This window comes from Helicoverpa armigera, chromosome 11 (assembly GCF_030705265.1).
Source record: "Helicoverpa armigera isolate CAAS_96S chromosome 11, ASM3070526v1, whole genome shotgun sequence".
NCBI lineage: Eukaryota > Metazoa > Arthropoda > Insecta > Lepidoptera > Noctuidae > Helicoverpa > Helicoverpa armigera.
Window position 1 is genome coordinate 1,013,666 of NC_087130.1, and position 19,720 is coordinate 1,033,385.

The following is a 19,720-nucleotide window of genomic DNA, read 5'->3' on the forward strand; positions in this document are numbered from 1 at the left end:
TTACAACTCGCTTCAGCTTATGCCTTGAACAGCAAAAATGTACCCAGTGGCTCTTTTTGTGTACCAGAAGGTGTGATTGATATTGAATTCGTAACGAATTGAAAAGTGATTTTGACGTCTCTTATAGCTAGGAAGAGTTATTGTTGGAAAATTTCGATCACTTTGTGTATCCTTTAGTTGGTACTAAAGTTTTATCGTTCTTTAATAGGTCTAGATGTTATAGTTTAGTCTGTGAATTGTTATTTTATTATTTATGTTTTGTACTAGTTTTACATAATTCAACTATTTTGTTCTTCTTCCTGCTCTGTTCCCAAGTAATTTTTGATTGGCGCGATATGTCCACTTCCATTTCTTTCCGTCAGTCTTCTATTTTGGTTGATAGAAATTAATATTCAATTAAGGTTATGTAAAATAAACAGTTGATCGAGCCCAATTATTGCGACTAAGATTAAAAACCCGATAAAAACCATAAAATTAATTCATATGTTAATGAACGAACTTATCTATATGCGACAAAATTTCAACAAATTACCGCTTATCTCTCGAAGCCCATGTCCCACTATCATCACATTAAAATCAGGCAAACTAAAGCAAAATCAGGTAAAATTTAACAAGAGAAAACTCGAAGAAGACCTTAACTTATCTAATTAAACATCTGGTCGGAAACAGGCGATGGCCGTTATCTGGGCTCGAATATCGGACATTAACTTGTGAGACGGCGCACTGCAACGGTCAAAGGTAACGAGTGAGCGCTTAGAAGAGCGGAGCGATAAGCTTTAGCGGGTTGATGGAATTTTTGGGTTTTTGCAAAAAAGAAATTATATAGAATTGCAATAAAGCGCCATCATCAACTAAAAGAGTGGTCCTACGGAGTTCATAAATGCATTTTTTTTATCATGAAGTCAACGATTGCGGCAGATATCACCAAATATCAGACCACTTCATTAGGAGACATTCTACTACGTATATAATCATCGTTCTGACTTATTTTCATGACGTACATAGTATGCTACTATTCTGATTACAAAGCAATTCATTGGTAACTCAACTTTATGCAGACACAATTGCCACAGGACCTTTTTCATCTCTTTGCAGTGTACCACCAAAATCGCTCCCGCTATTTCTACCAACAAATCCTACACCTAATCACGGCCGCCAAGCTTAACATTAAGATAACACCTTACTTATGGTATGCTTATGGCTCTGATTACCCATCGCTGGGCCCTAAGCATGTTTATAGCCATAATGTCTAGTTGGCTTTTTGTGTTCACCTTGTAACGATTGCGAGGAAAAGAATGGTATTCTGATGGTTAGCGAAAATGTTCGTGTAAACTGTTTTAAGTGTCTTTGTATGTTACTAGTAGTGTGTAATATACACTCTTTTGCAAAAAAAGCGGGCACCTATGCGTAATCTTGGTTTTATGGACTTTAGGTATATTCCAAATGGTTTTAATGATTGGCATATGTTGCTAGCATCAAAAGGGGGTAGCCAAGCATGCGTAAGAGTGTATTCTAAATTTGAATATCGGAGAATTGCTAAGAATGTGATAAACCTTGTTTTAGACTAATTCTTAGCAGAAAGTTTGTTGATGTTTTGAAAAGTTTTTGTTGTGATTTTCAGAAAACTGATAATGCAGTTTTAATAAGTGATTGTTATACCCTTCTGTTACATCAAAATGTTTTTGAAAAACTATGCACATTTGGTAAAACTTTCGCCCATACCAAATGGTCCATACTGATGATTGATGGCAATGTTACGAGTTTCGATATTTTTGAATAAACCGTTTTACTGTATTGATATTGTACTCAAGTGTTTTAAAATATCCCTTTCTTATTACTAAACATGATTTACAGATGTATCAGTACTTTGGACTGCGAAAAATCTAATTCTAAGTTTGGAGTACCGATCACAACTCGTCTCCTATTAGACTTCGACTTTTAAAAAATACCAAATTTGGTCATAAATGCAAAAATAACAATATGAAAAATAATGAGAAGGGTTAAAGCTATTCAAAAAGTTAAATTATTGCCACGTAGAAGCTCTCGATAACTCCATAGGTGTCGATTCATTAAACGATCATTTTGCTGAAAGGGAGTCATACATTCAAAATTAGTAGTCATACGTATGTTTCTTCAGAAATTATCAGGTAGTACAATATTGTTATGATTTAAGCTGGACAGTGCTGTAAATACCAGAAAACCTCAATGCAGATAGGTTTATTTAATAAAATGTAGGTGGAATGAAAACCCGCTATTTGAACGTTCAGTCTCATAGAAGTTCAGAGGTCTACGGAGTTTCCCAAGAGTCGACCTTGGATAAAAATTAGTGATTATGAAACCTAAAAGTCTCGTGTTCATAGTCTATGCAATAATTTCTGTATTTTGCATTCTGTAAAGATTTTTTCAATATGTCAAAGTCTGATAGGAGACGAGTTGTGATCGGTACTCCCAACTTAAAATTGGTTTTGTCGCAGCCCAAAGCACTGATACACCTCTAAATCATGTTTATCTATAAGAAAGGGATATTTTAAAACACTCGAGTACAATATCAAAACAGTAAAACGTTTTACTCAAAAATATCGAAACTCGTAACATTGCCATCAATCATCAGTATGGACCATTTGGTATGGGCGAAAATTTTACCAAATGGGCATAGTTTTTCAAAAACATTTTGATGTAACAGAAGGGTATAACAATCACTTATTAAAACTGCATTATCAGTTTTCTGAAAATCACATCAAAAACTTTTCAAAACATTAACAAACTTTCTGCTAAGAATTAGTCTAAAACAAGGTTTATCACATTCTTAGCAATTCTCCGATATTCAAATTTAGAATACACTCTTACGCATGCTTGGCTACCCCCTTTTGATGCTAGCAACATATGCCAATCATTAAAACCATTTGAAATATACCTAAAGTCCATAAAACCAAGATTACGCATAGGTGCCCGCTTTTTTTGCAAAAGAGTTTATTTGGTAGCTTAGGCTTAAGATTTTGTATGAAACAATCTGCAGATGGAATGGGTTTAGAAGATACCTAATCATTCTGTTTTTTTTTGCAAAATTCGTAAGATTGTTAACTGATTCAGTAGCCAGTTAAATGGCGGTTGCTAAAATCAATTAAGCCTTAATTGAGGATTCCCAAAAAAATCGAATTCCAAAATGTTACTGCTTGCGGCTTCCAAGTTACCATGTCTAATAATTGTTAATTGTTTTGGCTAAAAAAAACTAGCAGCATTCATTCAACATCACGTAATTCATCAGGTTTAAAACACAAAACTGCTATCTGACCTCCACTGAACTCGAGAAAACCAAAATTTTCGCAGCATAGTGTTAAAATTCTGACCGATCCATTCAAAAATATTCTCCTTTCATTCATTAGAGTTAAAACAGGTTTTTATTTTATATGTTTGACGAAATCTATGTGTTTATGATAGACACGTTCGTTAGAATAAACAGCTATAAATAAAATGAATGTTCGTTTGTATGGCCGCTGAGTGTGTGGGCGGGTACGGGTGAAGTTACAGGTGTCAAATGTAATTAAATGTTTTTTGGGATGCTACTTAAAAGTAGAAGAAATTTTTGGTTTAATGTGAAGTACCTAGTGGATGGTGGTATCTACATGTTTTTTTTTGTGTAAACCTGACATTCTTGAACATTATGAAAAGGAAATGGGTGCAATTTCTTAATTCTCTGTCTAAGTTTTTAAGCTAATCTACTTGTTTTGTAAGTAACGTCGATTACTTACAACCTTAAAATTATCTATAATCCCACTAAGTACTTTAAAGTTGTCTTTTTGTAAGAAATCAGTGTTTAAACTAGATCTTTATCTACGTTAACATCAAACTCTAACTATTCAAAGGAATTCAATATGTTCAAATCTAATTTGGATGACTTCATTCACTTGTGTCATTCAAAATGTCATTCACTCACAAAGAATTTGTCGTCCGCCGGTGAAATTCTACGTCAGTAACATCAAAACTCTGTTAATTAATTCAGCTCCTTTATACCTCTAGCGTTTATATTTATATGCTTTTTTATCACCCGTGCGCACGAGTCGATAAAATACCTGTTAGATTGTGGTACTTGGCATGAGCGGAGCGTTTTTGGTTAAGCCCTTTTTAGGTGAAATAGCTATGCGTTGTTTTGTGTCATTTTGTAAAGGTTTCTGTAAGCTATAATACTGATAAATATTATTGCAACTGTTTAATTGTATTTCTAAGAGTGCGTAAGTGCATAAACCAAAATGAGACTAAATAAAGTGACGGTCAGAATATCTAAAATAAAATATCTTAAGGTTTCGGTATTGCAATCCGAAGAATAATAATTGATATAAAATTTAAAAATTTAAAGCTTACAAGTACATACAGTTTCTTGTCCATGGTCTGTGATGCAACAGACTTTTTTTCAAAAATCGCTGTATTTTTACAACTTGGCCCCTTCCTAAAATTTCGTAACCATCACTTGGTGGTCATTTTTTATTGTTAGATAGGTTTGGTGCCGTATTGTAGAGATTTAGTACCGGGGTGAAGCTCGGTGATATATTTATTGGACCTTATCACAAACTATGGAATGTTTGTGCACTAAAAACTTAATAGGTGCGGCTCGGGTCAATGACACTTTGACGTTTCGGAGATTTCTTAATGAAGTCGATATTAATGTTTTGTGTTCAACACGTTAACTGTCGTGGTTGTCACAGATACAATGTTTTGTTTTAATTGACTAATAAATTATTTTTTGTCTAATATTTTAATTTAAGTGAGAGTGTATATGTTATGGACCATGTGATTAATTCGGGCATTATTTATAATGCCCGAGCATTATGAATAATGCCTAGCTTTATCGGGCCAAATGATTAATAACTATCTTAACTTCATTATTTATCACATTGCACGGGCATTATTATATTGCTACAGGACAGTTGGGCAATTTGATAATAAAGCTATATTTTACGCGGTGCGAGGGCGGGGAGGGAAGTACGCATGTTTTAAATTATATGTTCTATTTTCATTTGACTTTTATTAAGAGAAGATGTTAATTATGCCAAATAATGTGTCTGATTGCTTAAAATTTAGTTTATTTTGTTTTATAATAATAAGTCATTTCTATAAAACAAAGATATGTTGTAAAAATTTTGTTTAATTATATTTTATGTTATATTTTTGATATAACTTTTCTTAACTTTTAAATGCAAAAAACTTTTTACAAAAAAATAAAACTGACTCCCAAAAAATACTGAAAAGCAAAAAAAAAACTATTATTAGGTGCATATATTACTTTGCCCAAAAGGTCACGGGCAATATGTATAGTGCCCGGTCAATTTGATTATTTGAATGATTATTATCAAATTGCATTCTCATATTGGGCATTTTTCATAATGACCGGGCATTATGTATAGTGCCCAATTTATCACTTGGTCCATAACATATATTCTCAATATAATTTATTCTATTGAAATAAAACATAACAGTAACGATTTGAAATTGTATATAAAAGTTTTAATCTTACTATTGTTATAACTACACCATAAAATTTGCAAATATCAATCTGTTTAGTCAGATTGTTTGGGAGTAAACGTTTAGAAAATAAAATAATTTTCAGCCGTGATCACTGGACTTTCATGTTTTACGTATAAAAGAATGGCCCAGACAAATTAATCAATTATACAACATTTTACATTTTGCATACAAATATGCGCTCTTTGATAATTACTGTTTATTAAAAATGTGAAAGATAAAATTTTATTTATAGAAACATCTGTTTAACGTAAATCGTTTACAAATTACATGATTATCTAAAAAAATAAATATTAATTTTGTGATTGATAACAAAAGTCGCAGACTAAATAATGAGGGAGTCTAGACTAAATGAACTAAATACCTTATAAATTAATTATAAACAGTTATGATCGAATCTGTGTGGGTTTTATACATAATTTATATTTATCGATCTTTAAATCGTGTTCTCGATACATTTCATATTTAATAATAATTACTAATATTTCATCATCTCTGTCTGTACGTCTGTTTTTAATTATGAATTCTTAGCAAAAATCTTTAATCTCTAATTTTAAAGTTTCCTAAATTAGTCTTGTGAACTCAGGGCAAGGATTTCTATTTCCGTAAGCACTAATTCTGCATGGCCTACAGATGTCAAAGGTAATAAATAAGTCATGATTATTAAAATATATATAAATAATATTATGATTTAATGTGTCGACCACTAATCCATTTAAATAATTAATAAATGTCACACTTAGGTGTGCTGTATTTTTAAGATATAATTTGTCATTTTATGAAAATAAAAATGTCGATAAATCTCAGAATTCTAAACCAGTAGATTTGTTCTATTAGACAGAAAATAAAAAAGGTAAGTAGGCAGGCAAAGTTAGAATATAATATTAGTATTAAAACATTTCAATTAAAGCGCGCTTCGGAACAGTTGTTTTTTTTTTATAACAAGATATAAAACCATAAGCTTCTATAGTTGCCTAAAACATCTTTTAATATTGAGAACTGATCTATCATAAATTAATAAAATGTTATAAGGATGACGCATCTATCTATTATTAGTGTTTGAAACTCGTGTATTTTACTTTTGAGGTAAAATAGTTAAGATTGCGGTTAAAAGGTCGTCATAATAATACCTCTTTTGATCGCTCTTAATATTTATATTTAAAGCTATGAGTGAGCACTTTTTTACTTCAACAATGATATCGTTTTTGGGGTGTCTTACCCAAAGGGAAAAACGGCAAGTTATTGTTGCTAATAACATAAACCGAAAACTAGAATAAAATAAATATTTATGGGTCCCATTGCGTTTCTTGGAAACCCGTGGATAAAAACTGGACTAATATACATTGAAATCGCCTATCCAATCCAATATCCATCTCGAGCATGATATATAAATGTTTTTTAGTATGAGCAAAAATCAGGTGACGATAACTACAAAAAATGTCATACAAGTCTATATAAAATATTGTGCACATCAAATTCTAGTAACTTTATCTACATTCCAATACACTGACCACAAATTAGCACTTAACTTAGCCCACTTAAGATTACTCAGCATCAATAAATAGTAACACTTTTCAAGGAAACATCTGACATCTGATCTCATCTCAAGTGATTTCTTGGAGAGTTAACTAACAGGACACGCCATTGCCGAGCCTTTTATCTGCTAAAAGCTCGATGGTATGAATCAAGTTCATGCTTGCGTCATATGTATGTGTGATGTTATGATCAAATGCGTATGAGTGAACTTTCTCTATTTGTTGCTTTATCTCTTTTATCATTTACGAGTAGCTAGCCTTTTCACATGTATGTCGGGGTCGGCTTCCTACCTAAATGGATGTAGTTCAGTACCAGTGTTTCACATCGAGCGACTGCCTATCCGACCTCCTCAACCCAGTTTCCTGAGCGTTGGCTCAAACCCCGCGCGCAAATTGGCAAATTTGCTACTCGGCTCTTTTGCGTGGAGATTTGATTTGATATTGCAGTTCCAGTTGATTAAATGTTCTTAGAATCTCTTAAGGAAAATAAATAATAAAATAGACATTCTGCATCGTAGTTTTTACAAATGTAGATCATGATTTTCTTAGTGAAATGAGTCAGTTTTAAGAAATACTTTTTAGTAGTGTTATCATATCCTTGATGATGCAATCATGGATCACGATTTTTGCGTTTTTCTGATGATATACTTACCTACTAATTTTGCGGTTACAAGTGTTATAGTTTGAAAAAGTTTATGGTATTAAAAAAAAGGATTTCACCTTTGATTAGATTTTTTTAGAGTCAAAAATAAAGGTACCAATATATCATCATATACCTCGCCTACCTTTTCGTTACTACGTTGGACTCGGCTTTTAGTCTAACTGGATGCAGCTGACCAGTATTTTCCTAATTAAATGATGCTTATTGTAGAAAAGTTTTAAAAATTCTACTGAATTATTTTACTGTTGAAATATTTTCGCATAATTTTGCAAACAAAATACGAGTAGAATTATGTATTATCAAAATAGGACTCGCAAATATATGCATATATTAGAATTAACAGATGTCATATATCATGACACATACTCTTGAATATGCCTACTTTCTTTGCGAGATTTCATCAATGAATATCATTTCGAAATAATGCGTAATATACAAACTAGTTTCTATGTTTTTCTCGGAAAAGGAAAGTGTATCGTGAACACGAAGGCTTGGTGACTAATTTCAACATAATAGGCAATATTTTACTAGATAACAACTTGTTATGTATAAATTGTATATAGGCAGATTACGGAACAAAGCGATCCATTTGTTTTATAAGCAGTTTTATGTATGTCCATGTAGATACTACTATTACTAACAGCTAGTATAAATACGAAAGTTTATTGTTATTCTTTTACGCTTAAACAACTGGATCAATTATGATGAAAAGAAGCGATAAAGCACATTTAACTTTGCTCCTCATACAAAAGTTTTGTGTATTACCTATGGAGTCTCAAAATCAAAATCACCCAAAAGCAAAACCTAGTTCGCAGCCGCTATCACAAAATCAGTAGCGTTTAATTTCCATTAATAAAAGCAACACCAACATACACTACGTACCTACTTCTTATCACCAGCATTTTATCACTGAAAGCCCAAACACCATTAATATGCCTACCACAGCTTACATCACGTGATTTGCATACCTCCGGTCAAATGCGTAGGCGCAGGTCACAGATTTTTTACTCAAAAACATCGATACACATTTGGTAGCGTGGGCGAAACCTTTCCGATTGTTTATAGATCAATATATTATTCAAAATGTGTGAATATTTCTTTTCGATCAGCATAAGAACGCGCACACTACAAACTTTTAGTCGGACGATAGTTGGTTCGGGCTCATCTATACTGATATTATAAAGAGGAAAACTTTGTTCGTTTGTTTGTAATGGATAAACTCAAAAAATACTTGATCGATTTTAAAAATTCTTTCACCATTAGAAAGCTTCATTATCTGCACGTAACATATGCTATATTTTATCCCTGTGCAAGCAGTAGTTCCCACGGGACGCGGGTGGAACCACGGGAAAACGGCTAGTAATCAGTATGAAGATGAATGGTAGTACACACGTTACAACGATCAGGTAATTAGCCGGTGTGAGTTCGACTGAAAATTTTGATTGGAGTAAAGAGCCATAAAAAAAATCTTTACCTAACTTTAGGCCAACAGTCGACCGACTGTTTGATCTGCAGTCTGTGGGTAATATAAGAAGTGATGGAATTATGTTGGATAGGTGATAAGCGAATCAATTTGTGTGATGTAGAAAGCTGACGTTGAATTAGAATAATGCCAGTTTATTGTTGATTTTATGGAGCGAATGTCTTAACAGTTTGTATATTACGTGGGAAAATGGGCTGGGTAACATTTGGTAGGCTGATATCTTGTGATAGGTATACTTTGTTGGTAGGTATATGCAGCTTCTGGTTTTTGATCACACATGACTAGTAAGTAATGTGTATGATATACAAAGAAAGCTATTGTATAAAAAGATATAGAGCATATTGTGTGAAAGGAAATTTTGACAGCACCTATTACAGGCAGTAGTAAAGGGCTTATTACACTTGACTAAATTCAGTCGTCTAAATGATTCAGTCACAAAATTCAAACAAATGTAATCGCATTTAGGAAGGTAGATTTCATTAATTTATTTAGAAACCTAATTAGGCTACTGAGTTAAGTCAAGTGTAATAATATTAAACGAACCATTAGTTGTTCTAAAAATAAAAGTCCACTAATAATATATCAAGTTCTGTAACAACAATCAAGGAAGAATAACAAACTAATCTACCAAACCCATAACAAGGATTATAAACCACAACATCCTCAGTAATTTAAACCCTAACTTCCCTAATTATAAATTATCGCGCATTACAAACTCAAGTTACAGCGAATAACTTAAAAATATATAAATTCCATATCTTTATGTGTATCTTTAAGTTATGCAAGTGTGTAATAAGTTTCAGTTGTAATCGTGGACAGAAATCGTTGGTTATACATCAGGACGCTCCTTGGTTGCGCAACCCGACACTGCTGGGGTCGCCGGTTGATCTGGGTTGTTTTATTATATATATTATATATAGGTGTGGGTATATTGGTGTGTTATAGGTGTAGGTTTTAGTTAGGTTTGTTTAATTACTACTGTTTTAGTAAGGCTATTATTAGAAAATATTGATTTAGCTAAGGTTGCGATTCTTCAAGGAATTTGGTAAGCCTGACCTGAAATCACGACATCAAACATCAAACTAAAATTCTAAGTAAGCAATTACAAATGCCATATTCAAATCCAGTACCTCCTCCTTTTGAAAGTCGGTTCAGAAAAGTTTTTCTCATTATCATTGATAAGGCGCATATTGCAGCCTTCGTAACATTTAGCATTTATTATTTAGTCAGCCTATTCTGACTTCTGACTGTAAACACCCAACCTACATATTACCTCTATATACATCCATATTTACCTAACATTATACAACGAAAAAGCCTTCAATACAAAATAGAGCCAATAATTACATAATCCGTATAATTTGCTCTGTATATAGGTCGCGGCGATCAGATGCGCCGTCGCTACCAAATGCACGCACCGCCGCGGGCGCAGGTCGCTTTGTGTGAGGTGCGTGATGAGCGGGGCGGGAGCGAGTTTAGTAATAAAGCGAATTATTGTAATAGAATATGGAGATATAGCGATTTATTTAGTTACAATTAGACTGTTATATTTTTTTTTTGGGTGAATTTTACCATTTCAATGGCTGAAATGCTTGAAAGAGATCGACTAGACACATATCGTAGGAAAATAACCACCTACCTACTTATTTAGTTATATTTCGGCATATAAAAAGGTTGTCGTACAGACTGTAAGGATTAACGAGAAAGCAAATAATTTTGACGTAGACTCGTCTATTAAAAATATTTAATCTAAACCCCTAAACTTGTTGCTTAAAAAATGATAAAATCGCTGCCCGCTCAACCCTTCACCGCGACCCAGGTCTAACCGACCGCCACTATGCCGTGAGAACACAAGTGACCATGGCACTTGCCACCGATCGGTCATTATCTATCGTGAACTATTGTTTGCGGTCGTTCAAACTCAAATCGCCTCTAAAAATATATAACCCAAGATTTATTACTAACACCATTTTTGTTCTGCAAAATTGATAACATTTTGTGTCGAATCGTGTCGAAATTATTGCCAGATGGTGGCGTTTCGTCATTAATTTCGTCTGATAAAAATGAGGCGGGTCCGCGTTTGGTAGGTTGTGTTGTGGGAGACAATGGGTCTTGTGATCTAGATATGGATTAGTCTAGCATTTGGTTGTATTAATCAAATGTTGGTTGCGATAATGTGTAAGGATCATCGTTACTTAAATAGTGAAGTAATTTGTGGGTGGAGGCGAATTATTTAGAGATAAATCGCTAATACCAATTTTAGTTTATAAATAAGACATAATATTGTAAGCAATAATATATCAAACTAGCAGACCCGGCGAACTCCGTTTCGCCACCGATATCTTTCATGAATTTGAAATGATTGAGATATCGCTTTTCTTTATACAAAGGAGTTATAGCGTCGACGGGAGATTGGAATACTCTTGTAAGTTATGCCGTCCTGGTACATGGTGAGTAGTTGCATCGAAATTCCGCGATCCCGATGGATTTGGTTCATGTATTTTATTATGCTGTCCTAGTACATGAGGTGAGGTGGGCAATAGCGTCGATACTTGAGAACTGGTAACTAAGCTAAGCTCTTGTAACTTATGCTATCCTGGTACTTGGTGCGCAGATGTATCAGAGATGGCGCTGTATGTGAAAAACGATTTACCCACTTTTCTGTTGAATTATTCCTGATTATTCCTGAATTTTCTTTACTATAAACCTCACGGAGCCCGAGACCTTTCCAACGAATGCAAAACCGTGGAAATCGGTTCGTGCGTTCTGGAGTTATAGCGTCAGGGAGGAAAACCGGACTTATTTTTATATAGTAGATATCCTTTTTACCACACCTAAAACAGTCATAGCCGTCACAAAAACCCCAATTTGTCAGTAACAAATATCTTAATATTATACGTTATACGCAGAACCGCTAGGGTACAAACATGAATCACAATTTAAAACCACAGGTTACACAATTTTTGGGTCAGAAACTCGTCATTTTGTAACACAATACTTGGTGAGACCGCACGAGCATTGTAGGGTTAAATGCGCAAAATATGTTCACCGAATGTAATATTGTGGTGTATGTTATGGATATTTGGAAAATGACAGTGTTATTATGCTGTAAGTAGGTTTTCAAGAAACGTAGGAATGTAATTGCTTTCCAATTGTGTGATGTAGTGTTCATCATAATTTGCGTTTTAATGGTAATAACAAACTAAAGTGTGTTTAACCAGGTTTTGCACGGCCCCTAAGTCATCATTTAGTTAGCCCCACAATCTCGGATTTGCTTCAAATCTGTCAGATGCAAGTATTTACTTAGAGATACTATCCAACTTGTTCAACCCAGTTACCATGGTAACCTGATACTCCTTAGCAACACGGGTATACCTCACAAAAAAAAACACATTCATTATTCGTCGATAACCAACTAATTCATCTCAAAAACCTATGAAACAAAACACCTGGCTACCAACAAAAAAAATCTTCAACCAATGATTAACGGCACTTTGTAATAGCTGTACAGACTTCGAAATAAATCTTTGAAAATATTATAATTCCTCCATCTATAAATCTCATCTAATCTCAATAAAACTTCGACTCAACATTGTCGTAGTATGAAAGTTTATATATATATGTATATAAAGGTATATAAGTATTCATAGGCCGTGAGAACTTGAGACCCACCCACGTAAGAATCAAAATTCTTAGTACATTTGTCATTGTGAGATTTGCATGGTGATATATTGAGTTTATGCGTTTCTTTCCCAGTGGTTTAGATAAACACTTGTTTAGCTTGAAGTAAGGATTGGAAAGCTAGGAAATAGCAATATTTTTTCCTAGTCCTATTAAAGTTTACTATCATTTACTTCTTAGTTAATCTTGACATAATGATCAGCTTTGAGAATAAGCCCTAAATTAGTCTCGGCAACTCTTTACAATTCGATTTTAGACCTCTCCAATTTATAATGGTAATACGAACTCTAAGTCTCTAACCTCACATTTCTGCAGTACGTAAATTTTGTCATCCACAATAAATACCAATCTTATCCCTCTCATTAGCCGCTAAGACTAATTACCTCAAAATAAAATGAAGATTTTCATCTCATCTCATTAAAGTAGAAACATTGAGCCTATAAACAATTATATTCAAAGAACGAGCAATTTGTTCCAGTCTGTGAGCCATACACCTCATCGATTAAACCAGATATGGTTCAAATACACTATCGTAAATAAGGGACTAACTAGGATCTTATTAAAATTAACCTCACAATTATATCAGAAGTCCCACTATTTCACAATGTAATTAGGTAACCAGTGCATATGATTCAATGTATTTAAAAGAAAAACTGTTCTAATAATTATAATTTTGTTTATTATTTTTATGAAAATAATATGCTGGAGCGGAGTTTTTTTATTATTAAGCACCTCTTTTACATACCTACCTCTTTCTCTGTAGCACATAATTACAGGAGCACCTGAAAACTACCTATTTGATAAAAAACTAAGTATATCTTAGCTTATATTAAAAGCTGAAAACTTAATTTTTATAAGACTGGCAGTCTCAGGATTCTAAGATCGATCAAAAAAATAACTTTTTATTCTCAGTAGTTACTTACTTACACGGAGTACGGAAAACCACAGGGGAAGGTAATTCCTATATTTAGATTACAAACTGGCACTTCTGTAATATACTTTGTAATGCACATAATGTATTCAGTCTTGTCTATTGAGGAACGTTTTTAATTAGACATGCACAAGTGTTTATCGGTAAGCATCGTGTAAGCTTTATGGAGCTCATACTTTTTATTAATACGTGCTATTAAATAGGTGTTGGACATGTTTATCTTAACTAGTGTATATTGTGCCAGTCAAAGGACGGATGTGACAACCTTTTTTTTAAACGGACATAATTTATGATTTATCTCCTTAACCCTATTTCTCCTGAATTTTATTTTGTACTAGGTTTTTTCCCGCTTATACATTCACATAGTAACATAGGCTACATATTATCAGTACCCGGATAATATGTAGCCTATGTTACACGGGGATAATGTAGCTACTGCGAAGGATTTTTTCAAATCTTTAGTAGTTTTGGAGCATGCAAACAAAAAAAAGTTTCCTCTTTATTATATTTTAGTATAGACATGTGAATAGATTTTTCAATGAATTTGATACAAAAGTATTTTACAACCAGGAAATGCAACTTGAAATAAGGGAAGTAGAAACATAATGATGCACAAAATAAATGTCATACAAAATTCATGTCTAAAATAAATTAAATGGGCGCCCGTCATACTGCCCACAAATACAACTCTTGAACTCCTAGTAATCGCGTATAAATCATAAAGATTACTCAATTTGGTGGTTTTACTACCAATTAGCATACTGGTCAGTTAATTTGTGCATCTCGACGGGTGTGTGGTCAACCGTAAATTATTCGAAAGAGAAATAAATGTCAATCAAATTGGAGTTCGATGCAGCTATCTTGGATTTATCCAAGTTTTATTGTTCTGCATAGGTTAAATGTCGTGTTTAGAATTAATTAGTGTTTTTGGTTTTTTATTTTGAATTTGTTTTGTTGATAATTATTGTGGTATATCCGCCTTGATAACAGCTAATATAGATATCTAGTCTAAGATTAAAAGCTGACAAATTATTTTACCGAATGACTTCTGTAAATTTTCTAACCACTTAAACGTCCTATGGGATTTTTTTTGTGAGAAATATAAAATAATTTATTTTGCTTCCTCTATTAACTTCACTATGCATCTAAACTTTATCTAGACTTAGAAACTTAGAAAAGAATGATTAATATGGTCAGTGACTAATTTTTGAATTTAGTCATCACGATCAATATCGAAAACCAATGAAGGAATGACATCTATTAATTTAATTATAGCCATTATTGAATTCTCAAAACTCAATGAGCATCAAGCGCGTCAGTGTCAATAACTCAGAAAGAACCTAGATTTGTTTCTACAACTGTTCAAAACAGGTAATACACATCATGCCTAGCCTTTTAAGTTTAATTACTTCTAGTCTTACTGAATGCAAATGCTCATCTGACTTCTTCAACCCAAGTTGTCTAGGCAACCCAGTACTCTTTGCCAAAACTGGTTGTCAAACCTTCTGGCTTCCAACTACCCCGTAACGTCTGCCAACAATGCTCACATACTATCGGGGACCCACAATTCAGGCGCCTTCCGATACACGAAAGAATCTCACTCCTTATGACATAGATGGTCGCCAATCCACAGACCGACCGCGCCAAGCATTCAAAACACTTAATCTTAACGCTACATTCCCTTAGGGGCTTCGCAGGCTGTGTGGTCACTCTGACCAATCGATGACATTGCTTTACGATATTATGTAAATCGCTTTAGTAGCTCACGATTAATGTGACAGATGGCGCCACTGGCACTTATGATCTTTTCGAATTTGTTATCTGTGTGTGGGTTTGAAATGGAAAATTGGTTCGAAATTTTAGCTACTTATTGAACGATTTTTGCCTTAGAAATGCGTAAATTCAATGTTATTGAAAAATACTTAAACTAGTAATTGACTCACAAAGAGTGACGTTTAGGTACTTTTAAAGTAGTTACAATTTCCACTTTAAAAAGAGGTTTGCAGTTACGCCAAAAGGATACTAAAACCATCATACGCAACATAACAAACTCCAATTATTTTATGAAAAATGGACAATGGCCATTATTACAAGATTATTTCGCATAATAACTAAAGAGAATCGCGTCACGTACGCCGAGGCTCAATTAGAGAGCACAATCTGTAACGCGGCTCGCCCATAAGGAAGACGGACTTATCTGAAATTTCTAATCTAGTGACTCACATACATGAGTTCGCGAAATTACCTCAATTTACTTGCTTCCCTCCCGGTCAAAAAGGGCACAGTGCATATCCGTGACTAACAATGCTACTTGTTACGATACTATTTGCGAACGTCGAGTACGTGTCTGCCCAAATTTTTTCGTTTATCTGTCATACCGGTCCCGCTAGTAAATGGTTATCTGGGTGACGAAAATGTCTCGTTACAGTTTCTATGACATCTTGATTATTGTAATTTGTGATGACCTTGGCGTTTATCAAGAACATTTGAATTCCTCGTTACATCTCTCGGGTTAATCCAGGTGAAATGATGAGAAAAAAATTGCCGCAGGTTTTAATTAAAAGTCATAATTTTAGCTGAGCCTAATTAGAAAGTTCAATTTGAATATTAAAATTCAAATTCTCACAAGCGAGCATAATGCAAACAATATGTGTACCAATAATCGCATATTGCATTCCAAAATATTGTTATAATCCAAAATAATGAGGCACATCGTTATTTACGGCTGAAAGTGCCCCGACCAAACGGCGGTGCACAGTGAAACTGTAGCACAATCACATATTTTACGCTTTTGTACGAGTTTAATTGAGTAAGAAGAGACCCGAGACCGCTCGCAGCGGGGTAACTTCCAAATTTATTTACGAAAAATTCGCAAAAGACCCCCATTACTTATGTCGCGAGACGCAACAGTACCCGTAGCGAAGCTCACTTCTGTAATATTAAGTGTGAGATACGACCTTATTCGTGTTGACCCAGATTTTAATACGCCTCGCACTGCTCTTTATGATGACTTTTTGAAAAATGTAATTTTTAATTCCGTGCAGGGACGGACCGAATTGAATGGGCCCACGGATGATTCGTTTTAACTGTATCGCTTATAAATTGTTGTTTCTTATGCGATGCCGACGGAAGTCTGTCGATATTTTAAACTAAATTAATGCGGCCGTGTACGCCAAAATTGGCGTTGTCGTTTTCTCGAGAAAATCGAATGCCCTTTTTAATTTCCATTTTTGGCATATATATCATATTCTCTTATATCACTATCAACATGATCTTGATGAGCTCTTTTAATTAAAATTATGTTTTCTTTGTTGCAGTCGTTCTTCGGGCGGACGTACAACAACCTGTCCTCGATATCGGAGTGCAAGAACAACGGGGAGTGTGTGATCAATAAGAAGAATAGGACTGCTTGCAAAGCGTGCAGGCTACGAAAATGTCTCCTAGTCGGCATGTCGAAGTCAGGCTCCAGGTATGGGAGACGGTCGAACTGGTTCAAGATCCACTGCTTACTCCAAGAGCAGCAGCAACAACACATACAGCATATGCAGACCAGTAAATCACCGCCCACTTTCAATTCATCCATGAATCCATCATACCTGCCAGCGAACTTACTCCCAGCGGCAGCGTTAGCAGAATACTACAAAAACTCAGAAAAAACTCAATTCACAGAAGAAGTGACGCGGCAAAGTGTGTCACCATCAGACTCAGGAGCCTCGTCAGCAGATCCTGAAGACGACAATAGTTCTAGAAGTACAAGTGGACTTAGCATCTTTAGACCTGCGTCTTCCCCTTGCAGCGACAAAGATGTACGGTTACAAGCTATTAGAAATCAAGGAAAAGATAGAAAACGGAAGCCTACGATGCCACCGTCTCCATTTGGCTCAGTATCTGCGCCACCAAGCTTTTCTCCGAGGAGTGCGCCGTACCTACCAGCTCAACTACAGTCTATGAGAGCAGCTCCACCTGGCCTCACCACTTGGCAGAACCGAAATGGCGGAGACCTGCTTCTCCATTCACCAGCTGTTGCAGGAGTAGCAATAGACCAAGACCAACCTATAGACCTATCTATAAAGTCCACTGCCATGATATTTAGAAGTCCGAAGAATGATGAAGTTAGTGATTCAGAGCCTGAGCTTTCGATCGATTTGAGCGAAGAAAGCACTAAAGAAATTATGAAAAATCCTTTAGATCTCTCGAAACGAACGGAAGAGGTGCCAATGACTGGATGAAATTTTAGTATTTTCTGTACAACAGTACAGCCATGGTTTTCTATTTATGTGTAAATAAATATTTTAGTATTCTTGTTAATACTCTTTCACGCCATACAGTATTTAGCTGATAACATTCCTTTCTTCTTGATTACCTGATCTTATTTACCATAACTAGTGTTTATTTAGTTTGTAATTCAAGTCATGGACTTATAGTTTGTAAGTAGTAAAGCAAAGTACAGTAGAAGAAATTTTATGAGAAATGACATTATGGTATTTATTGAGTAGGTAGAGTAAAATTAATGTTATTTCTTTATCGTGTTCTGGACATAGCTGAAATGAAAATAAATACAGAGTAGGTGCACACAGATTTTTTTTTAAATACTTACTGACAAAAAAACGTTTTAATTACATAATTAATAGGTAATACGTAATCGGAACTTCTTTTATTGAGAGTCATTTATTTTATGATTAAACTCTATTTCACCACCTTGTAAAATAAAGATTTGTGCAGCTATGTCTAAACGCATCAAACTATAGAATGTGCCAGTGTATGTTTTACCATTTTAGTTAATATCTTATGGGATTAAAGGCCAGTTAAAATGAAGCTCAAAATTTTAATGTACAAATTAAGAGTCTTGTAAAAAATAGTTTTTTGTTTTGTGTACTTACTTAACATTAAGTATTTATTTCCTTAGTTTTTAGGCCAGTTTTGTATTGAGTCATTTTTTTATTTTTGTAAGCTTTTCTAAGGTTTTAGTTTTTAATTTTAGGGTAATTTTTTATTTTGATATGCTTGTGTTATTATTTTGTTATCTTTTTTATTTTGTTGAAGATTTTTTAAAGACAATGAAACATTCCAATGCTCATTTTATTCCAGTACTTAATATATTGTATTATTTGAGGTGCCAGTGTAATCTAATGCAACTGTTTTTTTTTTTTTCCAAAAAAATACATATCGAAATCCAGTGCACATATATTTTTTAATACCTTAATATTATTTGGTGCCATTAAATCGAAGTCCTATGTCTGAATTTCTGTAAATTAGTTAATAACGAAGAGAACAAATTAAGTGCCAAGGTAAACTTAAAAATAAGTAAAAAAATACATCGAACAAAATATTTTTTTAAATTTTACATCACATGTTTTACTCAAAAATACTTTCATATATCAAAAAAAAAAAATAAGGAGTCCACAATATATTTTTTAAATATTGTGATTTGGGTGTATAAATGTAATTAGTAAACGTTGTTCAATTAAGTACAAGTAGCAGGCTTACTTAGATATTGTGAATACTTAGTAGCTTAGTAAAAGGAAACAAGTTGAAAAAAATATTTCCAACGTCTGTAAATTTACTCAAAGAAAATATACATATCCTAGCATTTTTACCCGATTGATCCAGAAGGAGGTTAATGATTTTTTTACTAAGTAAGCCTGCAGTACTGACTAAGTTATCAATATTGAAACATAATTTTGTTGTTATCAGTGTGATACGATATTTTTTAATCTATGTGTTTACATTTTTTTTACGTTTTAAGTAAATTTTAATATATTTGAAAGAAAAAAATAATAAAAAGCGAGTGCCTTTATATGTTTTGCAGTTTTATTTTTATTTCCTATAATATTAATATTACAAAGTAGTTGGTATTACTATGATTTGAAATATAGTACATTTTTATTAAGAATAGACTGACTTACCCCCAA

General features: G+C 33.7%; 1 protein-coding gene across 1 annotated transcript in view; it reads left to right on the plus strand.

Moving 5' to 3' along the window:
- Positions 1-19,607, plus strand: part of LOC110373714 (protein embryonic gonad) — a 112,701-nt gene extending 93,094 nt beyond the window's left edge. Inside the window, exon 3 of the mRNA XM_064036965.1 lies at positions 17,126-19,607. Within this exon, the coding sequence (XP_063893035.1) occupies positions 17,126-18,037 (912 nt within the window). The 3' untranslated portion in view covers positions 18,038-19,607. The remainder of the gene's footprint in view (positions 1-17,125) is intronic.
- Positions 19,608-19,720: the final 113 nt, after the last annotated feature.